This window comes from Hemiscyllium ocellatum, chromosome 22, assembly GCF_020745735.1.
Source record: "Hemiscyllium ocellatum isolate sHemOce1 chromosome 22, sHemOce1.pat.X.cur, whole genome shotgun sequence".
In the NCBI taxonomy this organism is placed as follows: Eukaryota; Metazoa; Chordata; class Chondrichthyes; order Orectolobiformes; family Hemiscylliidae; genus Hemiscyllium; species Hemiscyllium ocellatum.
Genome location: NC_083422.1, coordinates 3,814,000 through 3,827,125, shown reverse-complemented (window position 1 = coordinate 3,827,125; position 13,126 = coordinate 3,814,000). Strand labels below are relative to the sequence as shown.

The following is a 13,126-nucleotide window of genomic DNA, read 5'->3' as shown; positions in this document are numbered from 1 at the left end:
CCTAGATCTTGGAATTTAGAAATGAATATATTTGGAATTATGGTGTTGAAGGGTAACTGTAACCAATAAGTAGGAGCCTGACATAGATATCCTTGTTATCACGATTTTCCAGGGATGAGTGTAGGGCCAGGGAGATGGCACCTGCTGTGGACCTGTTGTACCAGTATTGTAAAGGATCAAGGCAATTTGGTAGGTGGAGTTGATATGAGCCTTGACTAACTTCATAATTACGGAGGTCAGAGCCAGTGTTGGTAGTCATTGAGGCACGCTGCATGATTTTTCTTTGGCATTAGGATGATGGTGGTCTTCTTGAAGCAGGTGAAGACTTCAGGTCAAGGCAAGGAGAGGTTAATGATGTCTGTCAATACTCCTGCTGCTGATCTGCACAGGATCTGACTGCACAGCGGGTGACTGTATCCAGACAAATGGCTTTCCTTGGGTTCTCTCTCAAGAAGACTGATGCGACCTCAACATGACTTTCCAACATCTATACATCAAGGACTGAATCACGAAGGCAAGCGTGCCAAATACCTTTTTTAACCACCCTTTCGCAAACTGCAAAGAATTATGTACGTGAACCTCTTGATACCTCTGTTCTACAACACTAGCCAGGGCCCTGTCATTAGGTATAAGCCCTACCCTTGTTTGTTGTACCAAAATGCAACACCTCACATTTATCCAGATTGAACTCCACCTGCAATTTTTCAGCCCATTGACCCATTTGATCGAGATCCATTTATACTCTTCGAAAATCTTCTGGTATGCCAACAATTTTGGTGTCGACCACAAACTTCCTAATGATGCCTTTTAAGTTTTCATCTAAATCATTTATATAAATGACAGACCAAAGAGGACCCAGAACCGATCCCTGTGGAACACCACAGGTGATAGGCCTCCAGTCTGAAAGGTAACCATCCCCCACCAATCTGTGTCTCCTGCCATTAAGCCAATTGTGTATCTCATTGGCAAGCTCACCCTGAATCCCATGTGACCTAACTTTTTAATTAGTCTAACATGAGGAACCTTGTCGAAGGCTTTACTAAAGTTCCAGTAAACAGCATCTACTGTTCTACCCTTATCAACCTTTTTGGTAAGTTCCTCATTGGTGAGGCATCTTCTGGAGTTCTGGTCACCCAGTTATAGGAAGGATATTATTAAGCTGGAGAAGGTTCAGAAGGGATTTCCCAGGATCTTGCTGGGTATGGAAGGTTTGAGTTATATAGAAAGGCTGGATAGGTTGGGATCTTTTTCACTGGAGTGTAGGAGGCTGAGAGGTGACCTTATAGAAGTTCATAAAATAATGAGGGGTATAGATAGAGTTAATAGTGGTTGTCTTTCTCCTAGGATGGAGAATTTCAAGACTACGGGGTACAATTTTAAGATAAGAGGAGAGAAATTTTGAAATCACATGACGGGCAATGTTTTTACGGTGAGGGTGGTCCATGTGTGGAATGAACTTCCTGAGGAAGTGGTGGATATGGGTACGAATACAATGTTTAAGAAACATTTGGATAAGTATATAAATAGGAAATGGAGGTATATGGGCCAGGAGCAGGCAGGTGGGACTAGTTTAGTTTGGGATTATATTCGGCATGGACGGGTTGAGACTGAATGGTCTGTTTCCGCATGGTAGGACTGGAATGGTGACAGTGGTGACTGTGGGTGCAGGGGCATCTGAGGCTCTTGGGACAGATGATATTGTTTCACTGACCTTCTGTTCAAGGCAACTGTAGAATGCATTGAGTTTGTGGAGGGGTGTGCTGTTGCCTGCGATTCTGTTCAGCTTCACTTTGTAGCCCTTTATGTTGCGTACGCCTTGCCTCAAATGGCAGGTGTCCATATGGTTGATCTGGGTCTCGAGCAGAATTTGATATTGACTCTTGGCATCTCTGATGGCCTTATGAAGGTCATACCTGGATTTCCTCTATGGATCAGAGTTGTACAACTTGTACTCCTCAGACCTGGACTTCAGTAGGGAGTGGATACCCCATTTTGTCCATGGTATTCAGTTGAGGAACATTGAGATTAACTTCTTCAGCATTTACTAATGAAGTCTATAACAATAGTGGCATACTCATCTCGGTCGGCCACTAAGTTCTTGGATATGGACCAGCTCACCAATTCTAGGCAGTGCCGGAGAAGCCCTTCTGCTGCCTCAGATCAACACTGCACTACACTCCGTCCTGGGTCCTCATGCTTCTGTTTCTGCTTGTAAGCCAGGAGGAGCACAGCGTTGTGATCTGATTTTCCAAAATGCAGATGGGGGATCTCAGAGTGGAAATGTGAACTTGGCCAAGCATTCACAGAGGAGGTCATTCTAGATTTCAGATTTTTTTTTTGCATGAAAAGGGGTTACCTGATTTCATTCCTGAATGGTCTCCCTCTATTTATACAATAATTGTTCCCAACCAGAGGAAATAACTCAAATCCAAACACAGTGAATACTGGAATCAAAACAGAGCATGGTGAAAACACTCAGCATGTCTGGCAGCGTCAATGGAGAGAGAATCATGATTAATCTTAACTGAACTCTGACAAAACCACATTGATCTGTATTTCCATGCCTCCAATTATGTCGCAACAGAAGCAGCAGAAATCAAAGTGGGCAAGACGTGATCCCAGAATTCCTGCTCTGTCATGTTAGTAGTAACATTTAGAGGTGTGGGATAGGGAGCAAGCCATCAACCCACCCAAATGTAAGTGGGTGTGCGTTTTCCTGTCCTCATACTTTCAATAGCTTCATTAGAGTCCAACTCTGACTTCCTCGTTGACACTGGATTCCTCCCAGCAACCCTTCTCTGTTAAATGTTAACGTACTACATACACAACCTCCTTTTTGGAATTCACATAATATTTAAGTACAGATTATGTTTTCGTTTGAATGTGAATGTTGGTTTGGGTCAAGCTACTCTGTTCTGTCAATCTCATAAAGACTTTCACAAGACTTTGTGAACTGCAGGAGACTTGACAAGTTTTATCTAAAATTTTAATGGATATGGATTTTATTGATATATTGTAAAAAACAAGGTGAATGTCAAATCTAAACATATGCTCTATTATTTTGTATTTGATATCCCACTCACATACATGAGAACAGATCCCACAAAATTCTCGAGTTTAGAATATTCCTAAATGCTACATTGCAATACCATAAATCCACTTCTTCCCAGCTGGAGAAAAAAAACACTGGTCAATCCCTAATGTTATCCTGTTCGAAAAAGAAGATTGCTTTCCCCCCTTGTATATTTATGCACTGCTTATTGCCAGTTGTTTGTCTTTTCCTGGTGTTGCATGTTTCTTGAAAAGTTCATCCATTATTTCTTTCATTCGAACAAATTGTCGGTTTTTCATTTCAGAAGAAAAGTGATAGTACCTCTATCCCCAAGCATTCCTCCTGTTACTGAGCTGCAGCCCATTTCCATTAGTTTAAAACATCTGAAGAACTCCTAACCTGTCTCCATGCGAGAAAGGAGGTAGCATTCAGTGTCTGTGCAGCAAAAACAGGGCAAGAGAACACCACGTAAAACTGACGGACAGATCATATCTAATGTTCTAAAATATTTGCTTTCTCTTCTGTTTCCATTTGTTTGGCTTCATTTTACAGCAAAAGAAATTACAAAGGCTCCTGTATTTATCGAGAAACTGCGGAACACAGGAGTGCCGGAGGGTCACCCAGTCAGAATAGAGTGCAGAGTGGTGGGCATGCCGCCTCCCATGATCTTCTGGAAGAAAGACAATGAGACCATCTCTCCCTACAGGGACAGGATAAGGTGTGTCCAGGCTATGGTGTATAGTATGAAATAGCTGCTGTTAATGTGATAGTGGCCTGGTAGACACAGTGACTCTAGAGGGGTGACAAGATGGCAGTACCAGGGACCTGGGTTCGATTCCACCCTCAGGTGACTATCTGTGTGGAATTTGCACATTCTCCCTGTGGCTGTGTGGGTTTCCTCCCACAGTCCAAAGATTGCAGTTGGAGTGGTCATGCTAAATTGCTCATAATGTCCAGGATATGTAGGCTAGGTGGACTAACCATGGTAAATGTGGAGTTATAGGAATAGATGGGTCTGGGTGATTTCACTCTATGGAGGCTCAGGGGAGACAGATGGACCGAATGACATTGATCTACACCGTATGGATTCTACAATGCTCCCATATTTGACAGGAGTGCATCTTCGAAATTTGGACATGTAGCATTTAATTACATTGCCATTTTGCCTGCATCTGAATTTCTGATACACTGTCAGTAGTCAAGTTGGTGAAGGCATTTTTACACCTGAAATTGCTAATCATGCAAGTAAATCCTTGCTGATAGTGCTCAGAGAGCATTCTCACTATGTAACACTTGCAGTGATGATGGGAACGTCTGTCTTTCAACATCTACATTTAGTAGATTTTAATAGCGTCCAGGAAGGTCCAAGAAACCCCTGAGCACTTTGGATCCCATGGAACTCCAAAACTAAACTTACCATTTACAGACGTAAGCCTACAGGATTGATGAAAAAAATACTCAGAGCTTCAGAGTGTACAATCATTACAAGAAAGGATATCCTTGTATTACCCTAAACTAAACTAATCCCTTTCTAACCAGAGTACACTTGAGGCAGACATCTCAGCTTTGGATATATGAGTTGAAAAGTGATATTAAGTGCAAATTTAACTTTCATTTGGGTTTTTTTTCTAAAGGGAGTGAATAAAAGTGATCTATTTCAGTGATGAACCTGAACCTGAAATGTCTTGCCCCAGGATAATAGTACAAATTACCAGTAGGTCTTCCAGTTTAGTTTTTACTGCCCTTAACTGAATTAATGCTACTTGTCTTACCAGCATACAGCAAGATACCACGGGCTATGTCTGTCTCCTGATTCAGCCAACCAAGAAAGAAGATGCTGGATGGTATACCGTGTCAGCCAAAAATGAAGCAGGAATAGCATCTTGTACAGCCAGGCTGGATCTATATGGTTAGTCTGTACTTGAATGTTCGCTACCTAACAATTATTTGGATCTATTTTCAAAGACATTGCTTGGTGGACTCGGGCCAACAGTGACCCTAAAATGGTGGAGTTTAACCCTACCAACAGTCAAGCTGATCTCTGTCTGGATGCAAACTTGTGAAAGATCTACCAGACTCAGGCAGTCCCCAATTTTAAATAGATATTTTTATTAGAAATTTAACATTTTTACAAGTTTACAAAAATAAACAAAACTCTCAAGTACGAACATTGATATACAATTAAATCTTAAATAAATAATAACCAAAATTTAACAAAGAAAAATACCAAGAAAGAAAAAAAAACAAAACTCAACGAACTACTAATCTAACCTACAACTAACCAACGTGTATAATTAAGTCTCTTACATTATTCAAATAAGAGAAAGAAAAGAAAAAGAAAACAACGGCTAACACAGAAATTGGATAGTGAGATACATGCTCAGAGTGTGTTAACATCAAATGTAACAAAATCTGTATTCGTGCGGGATTCCTCTCCCAAGGGGCCCCGGACCAGCCAGGTTTGTAATCTCAATTAAATAAAAGCCCTTGTTAGGATGGCCAAAATATCTGTATTTATATTATTCAAGAAGCACTGACATATTTTATGAAATAATTCGGTCTTTCGGTGCACCATATTTGTAAGGAAGTCGAGGGGAATACATTCCATCATTAATCTGGGCCAGTTTGAAAGTCCAGAAAGGCCCTCAGCCACCCAGTTTACCAAAATATTTTTCCTTGCACAGAAGGAGAGAATAGAAAATAATCTCTTCCCGTGCATATCCAGGGAGGGTAAGTTCAAAAGGCCCAAAAGGAGAGATACAGGGTCCACTTTAATTTCCGTTCCTAAAATTTCTGTCAGGGTACTTACTACTTTAGTCCAGGATCTACGGATCTTATGACAGGTCCATAGGCAATGTACAAGAGTGCCCCCCTCTATTTTACATTTGGGACACATTGGAGATGTTCCTGCCTTAAATTTTGCCAATCGATCCGATGCTATATGGGCCCTATGAAGTATCTTCAGCTGGATAGCCCGAGTTCTGTTACAGATGGTGATTCTTCTGGCGTTTTCCCAAACGTCATTCCACGTTTCTATAGAGATTTCTAGTCCCAAATCCTGATCCCATGTTTTAAGCAGATTGTCCATATCTCCCGATAATTCACCATGTAGTAAATGATAAATAGTATTGATGGAAGATACCCCCATTGGTCGTAGCACTCTACATTCTCTATCTGATTTATAAAGACTTTCTAATAATATAGTCTTCTTCTGTATGTAATCTTGAATTTGGAAGTATCGAAAGAGGTTTCCATTAGGTAATCCGAATTTCTGATGCAGCTGTTCAAAAGACATCAGGACCCCTTCTTTAAATAGGTCCCCTAGACATGAGATATCCCTGGATCTCCAGAGTTTAAAAGTGGCATCTGTAAACCCCGGTTGGAATCCCCATGCTCCCACTGTAGGAGCATAAGGGGATGTTTTATGTGAGTTGCCCTCATTTTGCCGCATTATATTCCAAACTTTAATTGTGTTATAGGGTTTTTACAGTGATCCGCAGTCACCATTTTTAATATATACCAGGATATAATAATATATAGGGATATAAAAGCAAGAAAAACATTCAACTGTTTACAAGTTCCAAGGAGGTCCTCAGTTAGCCAATCAGCATATTGAACTGAACAGCCAATCAGAGCATAGAAAGATCAACCAATCGGGGCAGTGAAATGTTGTGCTATTGACAAATTGTTATGGAAAACTAAAACCTTTGGGCTAGAATCTCTGCTCAACAGCTGCCATTGCAGACTGAGAGGTTGACCCTGGATAATTGGTCCAATGAGCTCTAACCTATGGATTACTGCCCTTAAACACTGTGCCCTCCCTCGAGGTTAGCAGCAATCACTATTGTTTCATTGCTGACTGAGAGTTGGCAGACTGTTTGATATTTATAATGGATATATAAATGGGAAATACAGAAAATGGGCTTCTGATTCGTTATCCAGATCCAACCACAGAGCTATATATTCTTTAACTGTAGCAAATAGTTATTTCTTCGGCTACTTGCATGACTTTGCAAGATCTAGCACTTATTTATTCAATTCATTTAAATTTTGTTTCAAATCAATGCTTTTCTGATGATGAATTCACAATGCATACCTAGATAAGTAAATCTTGAACATGAAGACTGATAAAGGTACTAATCTCTCCTGACCCACAACTAGGAACACCAGGCACCCTCAAATTGCCACAGGAAATCCTGATCTATAGTAACCAAGTTTTGGGTCCTTACAGAGAGAAAAGAATATATGAAAGAAAGCTTCCACTTCAGTATCATGCATTGGAAGTAGATGTCAATATCATTATGAAGCATATCTAAATAATTTTGATTAATGATGCTGTCGGTTTGATAGTATGTAAAATATTGCATCAAACATATATCACATATAAATGCTGCAAGAAAAGTCGAGTCAGCCAGAAAGGGTTCCTGCAGAGTTTCTCACAAGCTCTTTGGAAAACTGCTCCATCAGTTATGTTCATTCCTTCCATTCCCCAGCCCATACTGCCAACAGATTAACCTCTGAATTCAAGACAAGTCACCAAAGTCTCACCAGACCGTAGGGCTGCTGTGGTTTTAACTGTGGTCATGTTGGGAACTCACTCCATTTAGAATGCCATGTTGTTGTAAAATTCTCCATTGCAACAGAGAGCCTCTGACTGATCCCCTTTGTTATTATAGCCCAGTGGCACCAGCACATCACACAGCCAATAAGGAAAGTGCGTCCTTCAGGCAATCGATATGCAGTTCTTGCTGACCAAGGACTTGACTTGAAATCTGCCTTCCCGTCCGTGGACACCTCGCTGTTCCCAACCAAACAGGATGTGATGGAAAGCGATGAACTGTGAAGTTATTTCAGTATGTTTGCTTTTGCAGGACTTAGAACTGTGAAGATAAGAGAGGCCAAGTGATTCAAGGTTTACATGAAGTTAGTTTTCTATGACCTTGGTGCTTTTGTGAATGTTGCAAGTGACACAGTTAAAAGTGCTGATTTTAAATAGAATGCAAAATCTGTATACAGGCAATATGTAGTTCCTTGTCAGTGTAATTGGACTGCTTGAGTTTATGAATATAAATGCCAGTGATGTCCCAATTAAATAGGATGACAGCTGTTTAATCATCATGCCAAATTAGATGACAGTCACCAACAAACATCACGTTTTTTTGAATGTCTGTTATTTCTGTGTTTGTGGAGGTTTTCAAAAGCCTTGCGCTGAAGTGGTCAAAGTATCATTTGGCACTATATGAATTGTTTGATTCTAATCTGCAAAAAGACATTTTTTACTCAAATGTGGCTTGTATACAGCGCAGAAATGCTCCACAAATCGATAGCAGATTGAATCGCCTGTGTTTCTTTATTATAACCCGAACTGGTACAATGCAACATGTTGGTACCAGTTATACCCATTGACTACAGTGGACAATGTTACTGCAGGATTTCTATGCCTATTTATAACAATACAAGTGAATCTGCTTTTGATTGTTTATTAAAAAGGTTAATTTTCTTTCCTCAGAACTGTTTAGCCAGTAATTTATACTGTTATGCATGAAGCAGCTAATCACAATGCGTCTACTGATTGTGAGGCTCCCTGGATATATTTCGGTATTCACATTGGCCAGGATCTTGCAGTTTTAATGGTGGCAAAACTGTATTACCTGCCATTTCCCAGTGAAATTGAAACAAACTCTGAAGTTCTCAATGCACAGTTAAATGTGGAAACTCAAGTTGCTACCAGTAATCCCCTGCATCTCCACAGGGTGCACTGTTACAGTCTTCACAGATGGAAATCAATTGAAATCGCCGAATTGTTGTGAACTTCCAGTGTCTACAATGATTAGTCTTTCTACAAAGACTCTTAAAGTATTAGACTTTGTGAAGGGATGTCTTAATGGGTTTAGGGCTGCACTAAATTCATAATTACTGCTGGTAAACAGCATTTCTGGCCACAAAATTTTATATCTATGTAATGTCAAATTTCTTTGTTCTCTAGATTTCAAACATATATTTTTAAATTTAATCACATTTATGCTTTTGCCTTAATCTGATGTCTGTCTCAACTTTATTTTGCTTTCCATGGAATTATACAGAATTATTGATAATACCTACTTATTTCTGCCTGGTTTTCTGTCTGTGAGAATACTTCAATGTTATTGGCTGCTTAACTTGCTTGTTTGCACATTGTTGCTGTATACTTGAGATTATCTTTAGTTGATGGCAGAATCAAATTAACTTGAGAAGAAAAGGTGTAATCCAGCAGTCTGCCCAGAATTGATACAAATTAAACAACTTGAACTCAAATAAAGTGAACCACATAGTGGTGAGTCTGAAGTAACATGTTATTTTAAGTATTTTATTCAAAGGATATGGGCATTTCTGGCAAGGCCAGCATTAGCTGTCCACCCCTAATTGCCCTTGAACTAGGCCACTGCACTATGGATCTGGAGTCACATGTAGGCCAAACTGGGTAAAAATGGCAGATCTTCTTCCTTGAAAGAAAGATGTTTTGTTTTAAAGTAAAGAAACATGTCATGGGTATTGCTTTCAATTTGCGATTGATTCATTGAATTGAATTTGCACCTGTTACTATGGTAGGATTTGAATCCAGATCTCCACAGCATTGGCCTGTGTTTCTGGTTTACTATGTCAGTGAATTTACTATTATGCCGCCATTTTCCCCACTGACTGCAAAATGTGAGTGGGCTAATAATCCTGTCTGATTATTGAACTCATGGCTACTAGGTATAATGGCTGGAACGTCACCTCTTCTCCCTTCAAACTATAAATTGTTTTCTTGTCCCACTTAGGAGAGAGTTTTTGATAAATACTCACCTGTACAAGGCTTATTTTAGCATATCACACCCGCTAAAAAGTTACTCATTAAAATATCACCTACTCAAATATATCTCACCAAAAGAACATAGGCATTGCTCCTCAACAGTTAAGTTTATTTTCATTTTGCAGGTATGTTTGGCAATTAAGTAATGAAGGAGCCTTTTAGATTCTCAACAACGCTTCAGGTTGTTCAGCAGTTTGCAGTAATTGTCCTGACTGAATTGTCCTGACTGAATTGATAAAGGCTGCATTATTACACCAAGTGCCAGGTAGATTGCATATTTAGCTGAAGTCAAGTGTTATAATGTAAACTTGCACTTGTAAAGAAATAATGGATTGTTTATCTATGAATAAAGTTTTATTTATTCCAATATGTTTTCAGTTGTAAACTTCCAAAGGGGGGTATCTGCCAGTGAATTAGTCATACAGTGTAATTGCTGCAAGTTAACAGAATTGCACCTTTTTTTTAAGATCACTGCTCAAAACTTCCAGTTTATTATGTCTGATACAAACCATTTGACTGGTTCAAGCTTTGTATTTGGAAAAGAAAACAAACCAGATAAGCATTGCATGATGTAACATAAGATAGCCCTCATTCCAACTCCATGGAAGTAGCAGCAATTCAAAGGGTCTGGTGGGTTTACAACTGTGACAGTTTAACTTTACATAGCTCGTGCATTGTAGTAAAAGACTGGCACCTTTTCCTCACAGGATCTTTGACTAGATGGCAAAGGAGCCTGCCTGTATCAGATGGCAGCCATATTACCATTTTAATTACCTCCTTTGTGGAGGCTCTGCCTTCAACAGTGCTCCGTAAAAATGGCAGTGAGATCAGAAGAACCCCCGGAAAGTGGTGGGCTGGATTCGCATTGAGGTGGTTGAAGATCAAGTTTCTCTTGAAAAAAATACCAACCTGCCTAACCATTATTCCAGGATGTAGTCAGGCCTGTTGCTTCCAGTAGGCCCAAGGCAGTAATGGAGTTGGTGGTCTGGTCATGGCAGCAGGATGCAATGCCTGTCTCTGAATGCTGTGACATTGGACCAGCTGTAATGACAGGTCCTATACTCCAACCCACAGCACCCATGTCCACCACTTACCCAGTATGCATTATAAGTAAACCTCAGGTACCCTGTAATTGCAGTGGTTAAGCCTATGAAATGGACATTAAAAGCTTAATTTCTACCAATCTGACAGAGCTGTTAATCAACTATACTTCACACTGGGACAAAAAAAGATACAGTTTTTTAAAAAAAATATATCCCTTCAAGTGCTCATTCAGTTGTAAAAATGGCAGCATGGTGACTCAGTGGTTAGAACTGCTACCTCACAGCGGCAGGGGCCCGGGTTTGAGTCCAGCCTTGGGCGACTGTGTGGTGTTTGCATGTTCTTCCCGTGTCTGTGTGGGTTTCCTCCAGGGGCTCCAGTTTCCTCCCACAATCCAAAGGTGCGCATGTTAGGTGAATTGGCCATGCTAAGTTGCCCGTAGTGTTCAGGGATATGTAGGTGTATTAGTCGGGGTAATATAGGGCAGCACAATGGGTCTGGATGGGTTCCTCTTTGAAGGGTCAGTGTAGACTTGTTGGTCTGAAGGGCCTGGTTCCACACTATAGGGATTCCATTCTAAAAGCAAACAAGGATCAGCAAATATGTCAAACACAAAACTCCTTTAATAATCTCTTTAAGTTGTTAAACTGTGACCAGAACGTCCTGTTGAGGTAAGCAGTTCCCAGCTTTTCAAACTCGATGAAGCATTCATAATAGACCCAGCTATCAAAATAAACTCCAATTAATGGAGTCTATTGAAACTGAAAACAAAGCCTGGGTCCTTGTCGGCTGCAGAAAGTAATATTTCAAGGAAAGCAGGAGATTTTTTTTCTACAAGGAAGCTGTAGCCTTATAAAAACTTAAAGGCTTTTTGACATTGAAATGATGTCAGTTCATGGCACTACAGTTACTAAGCAGGGTTTTCTTCCATTTTAAATCCATGATAGTACATTCTCAAATGGGACAAGTACTTTAACACACCTCGCCACTTACACAATGATCAATTTGATTTTCTGTTTACCATTATTGGACAGATCTCTACTATCAATCACTGCCTATGTAATTGATAATACAGAATCTAAGTATTGGAATTGAAATATTTCTGTGTTAAGAACTTCAACCTGAGTAGCTTTACAGTCACAGAACTCCGGGAGTAGGTGGCTCTCATTATTTTGCTTTCTCACACTCCTTGTCCCATGCTCCCGATCCTCTCTCTGCCATGAATCATGCCTTGTCATGGCATGGGCCTAATCCCTCACAGCATGCCTGGAAGGCTGTGTGGCTAAACCATGCACATCCAGAATGAAGCTAGCAAGAGAGGCCATACTATGAGCAGACTGAGTACCAGCATCCTTATCCCACACCATCAGAAATTGCCAGGAATGGGAATGAGAATGAAATCCTGGAATTGGGTCTGACACAGTGTTTTGAACAGTAATCCAACTCAGCAGAATTCTAGGCCTGAGTATTTAAATAACCTTTGTGAGGCCACAAGGACTTAGTGTTGTACATTTGTATCAGGTGTCCATTGGTGCACAGCAGAAACAATTTAATGAAGCTCTGCCAAGGTGGGACCAGCACATTCCACAGAACGGACTCCGCATCAGTTTTCTCCATATCTTGCTCTTTAACCCAAGGATTTTCTGGATTATGCTTCATTAATCCAATCAGATAGGTATTATGAGTGGCATTAGTCAGTCAACAGGTACAGTGAGACAAAATGACCAGAATTATCATGTCACTCCCAAATGAAGAAATTATCAATACATTTTACATGTATGTAACTTTTACTTGAACACCAATTAGAATCAATGTAAATGTGATGTAAATTAATAGGTCCAATCTACAAACCACACAACAAACTCACTGAGGTCATCCCAGTCCATGCCAACTCAGTTCCATTTTAGCTACGCAAGCCCTCCAAGCCAAATCTGTCTCTCTTTCCTTCCAGAAGTTCTCCATGGGCAGCAGTGGGACCTAGACTGGGTTCTGTTCAATCTTCTCGAGATAACACTGACTTCTGAAAACTTCTCTTCAGCTCCACTTTGTCTACATCCAAGTGCTGATTGCCTTCTGCCTCCAGCTCTCTTGGTTTGCAGTTCTGATTTGCATTTGGCTAGTCAAGTTCCATATCTTTCTTTACTTCCCATCGGTACTGCTTCTAGGTCAAAGGTTAGAAATGCTGTTAATTTTATATTATA

The 13,126-nt window shown here is 40.2% G+C and overlaps 1 protein-coding gene across 4 annotated transcripts in view; it reads left to right on the top strand.

Annotated features, from left to right (window-relative positions):
* Positions 1–10,251, top strand: part of mypn (myopalladin) — a 295,631-nt gene extending 285,380 nt beyond the window's left edge. For all 4 annotated transcript variants that reach the window (XM_060841844.1, XM_060841842.1, XM_060841843.1 and 1 more), the window contains 3 exons: positions 3,605–3,770; positions 4,828–4,961; positions 7,729–10,251. In XM_060841844.1, the coding sequence (XP_060697827.1) occupies positions 3,605–3,770; positions 4,828–4,961; positions 7,729–7,895 (467 nt within the window). In that variant the 3' untranslated portion in view covers positions 7,896–10,251. The remainder of the gene's footprint in view (positions 1–3,604; positions 3,771–4,827; positions 4,962–7,728) is intronic.
* Positions 10,252–13,126: the final 2,875 nt, after the last annotated feature.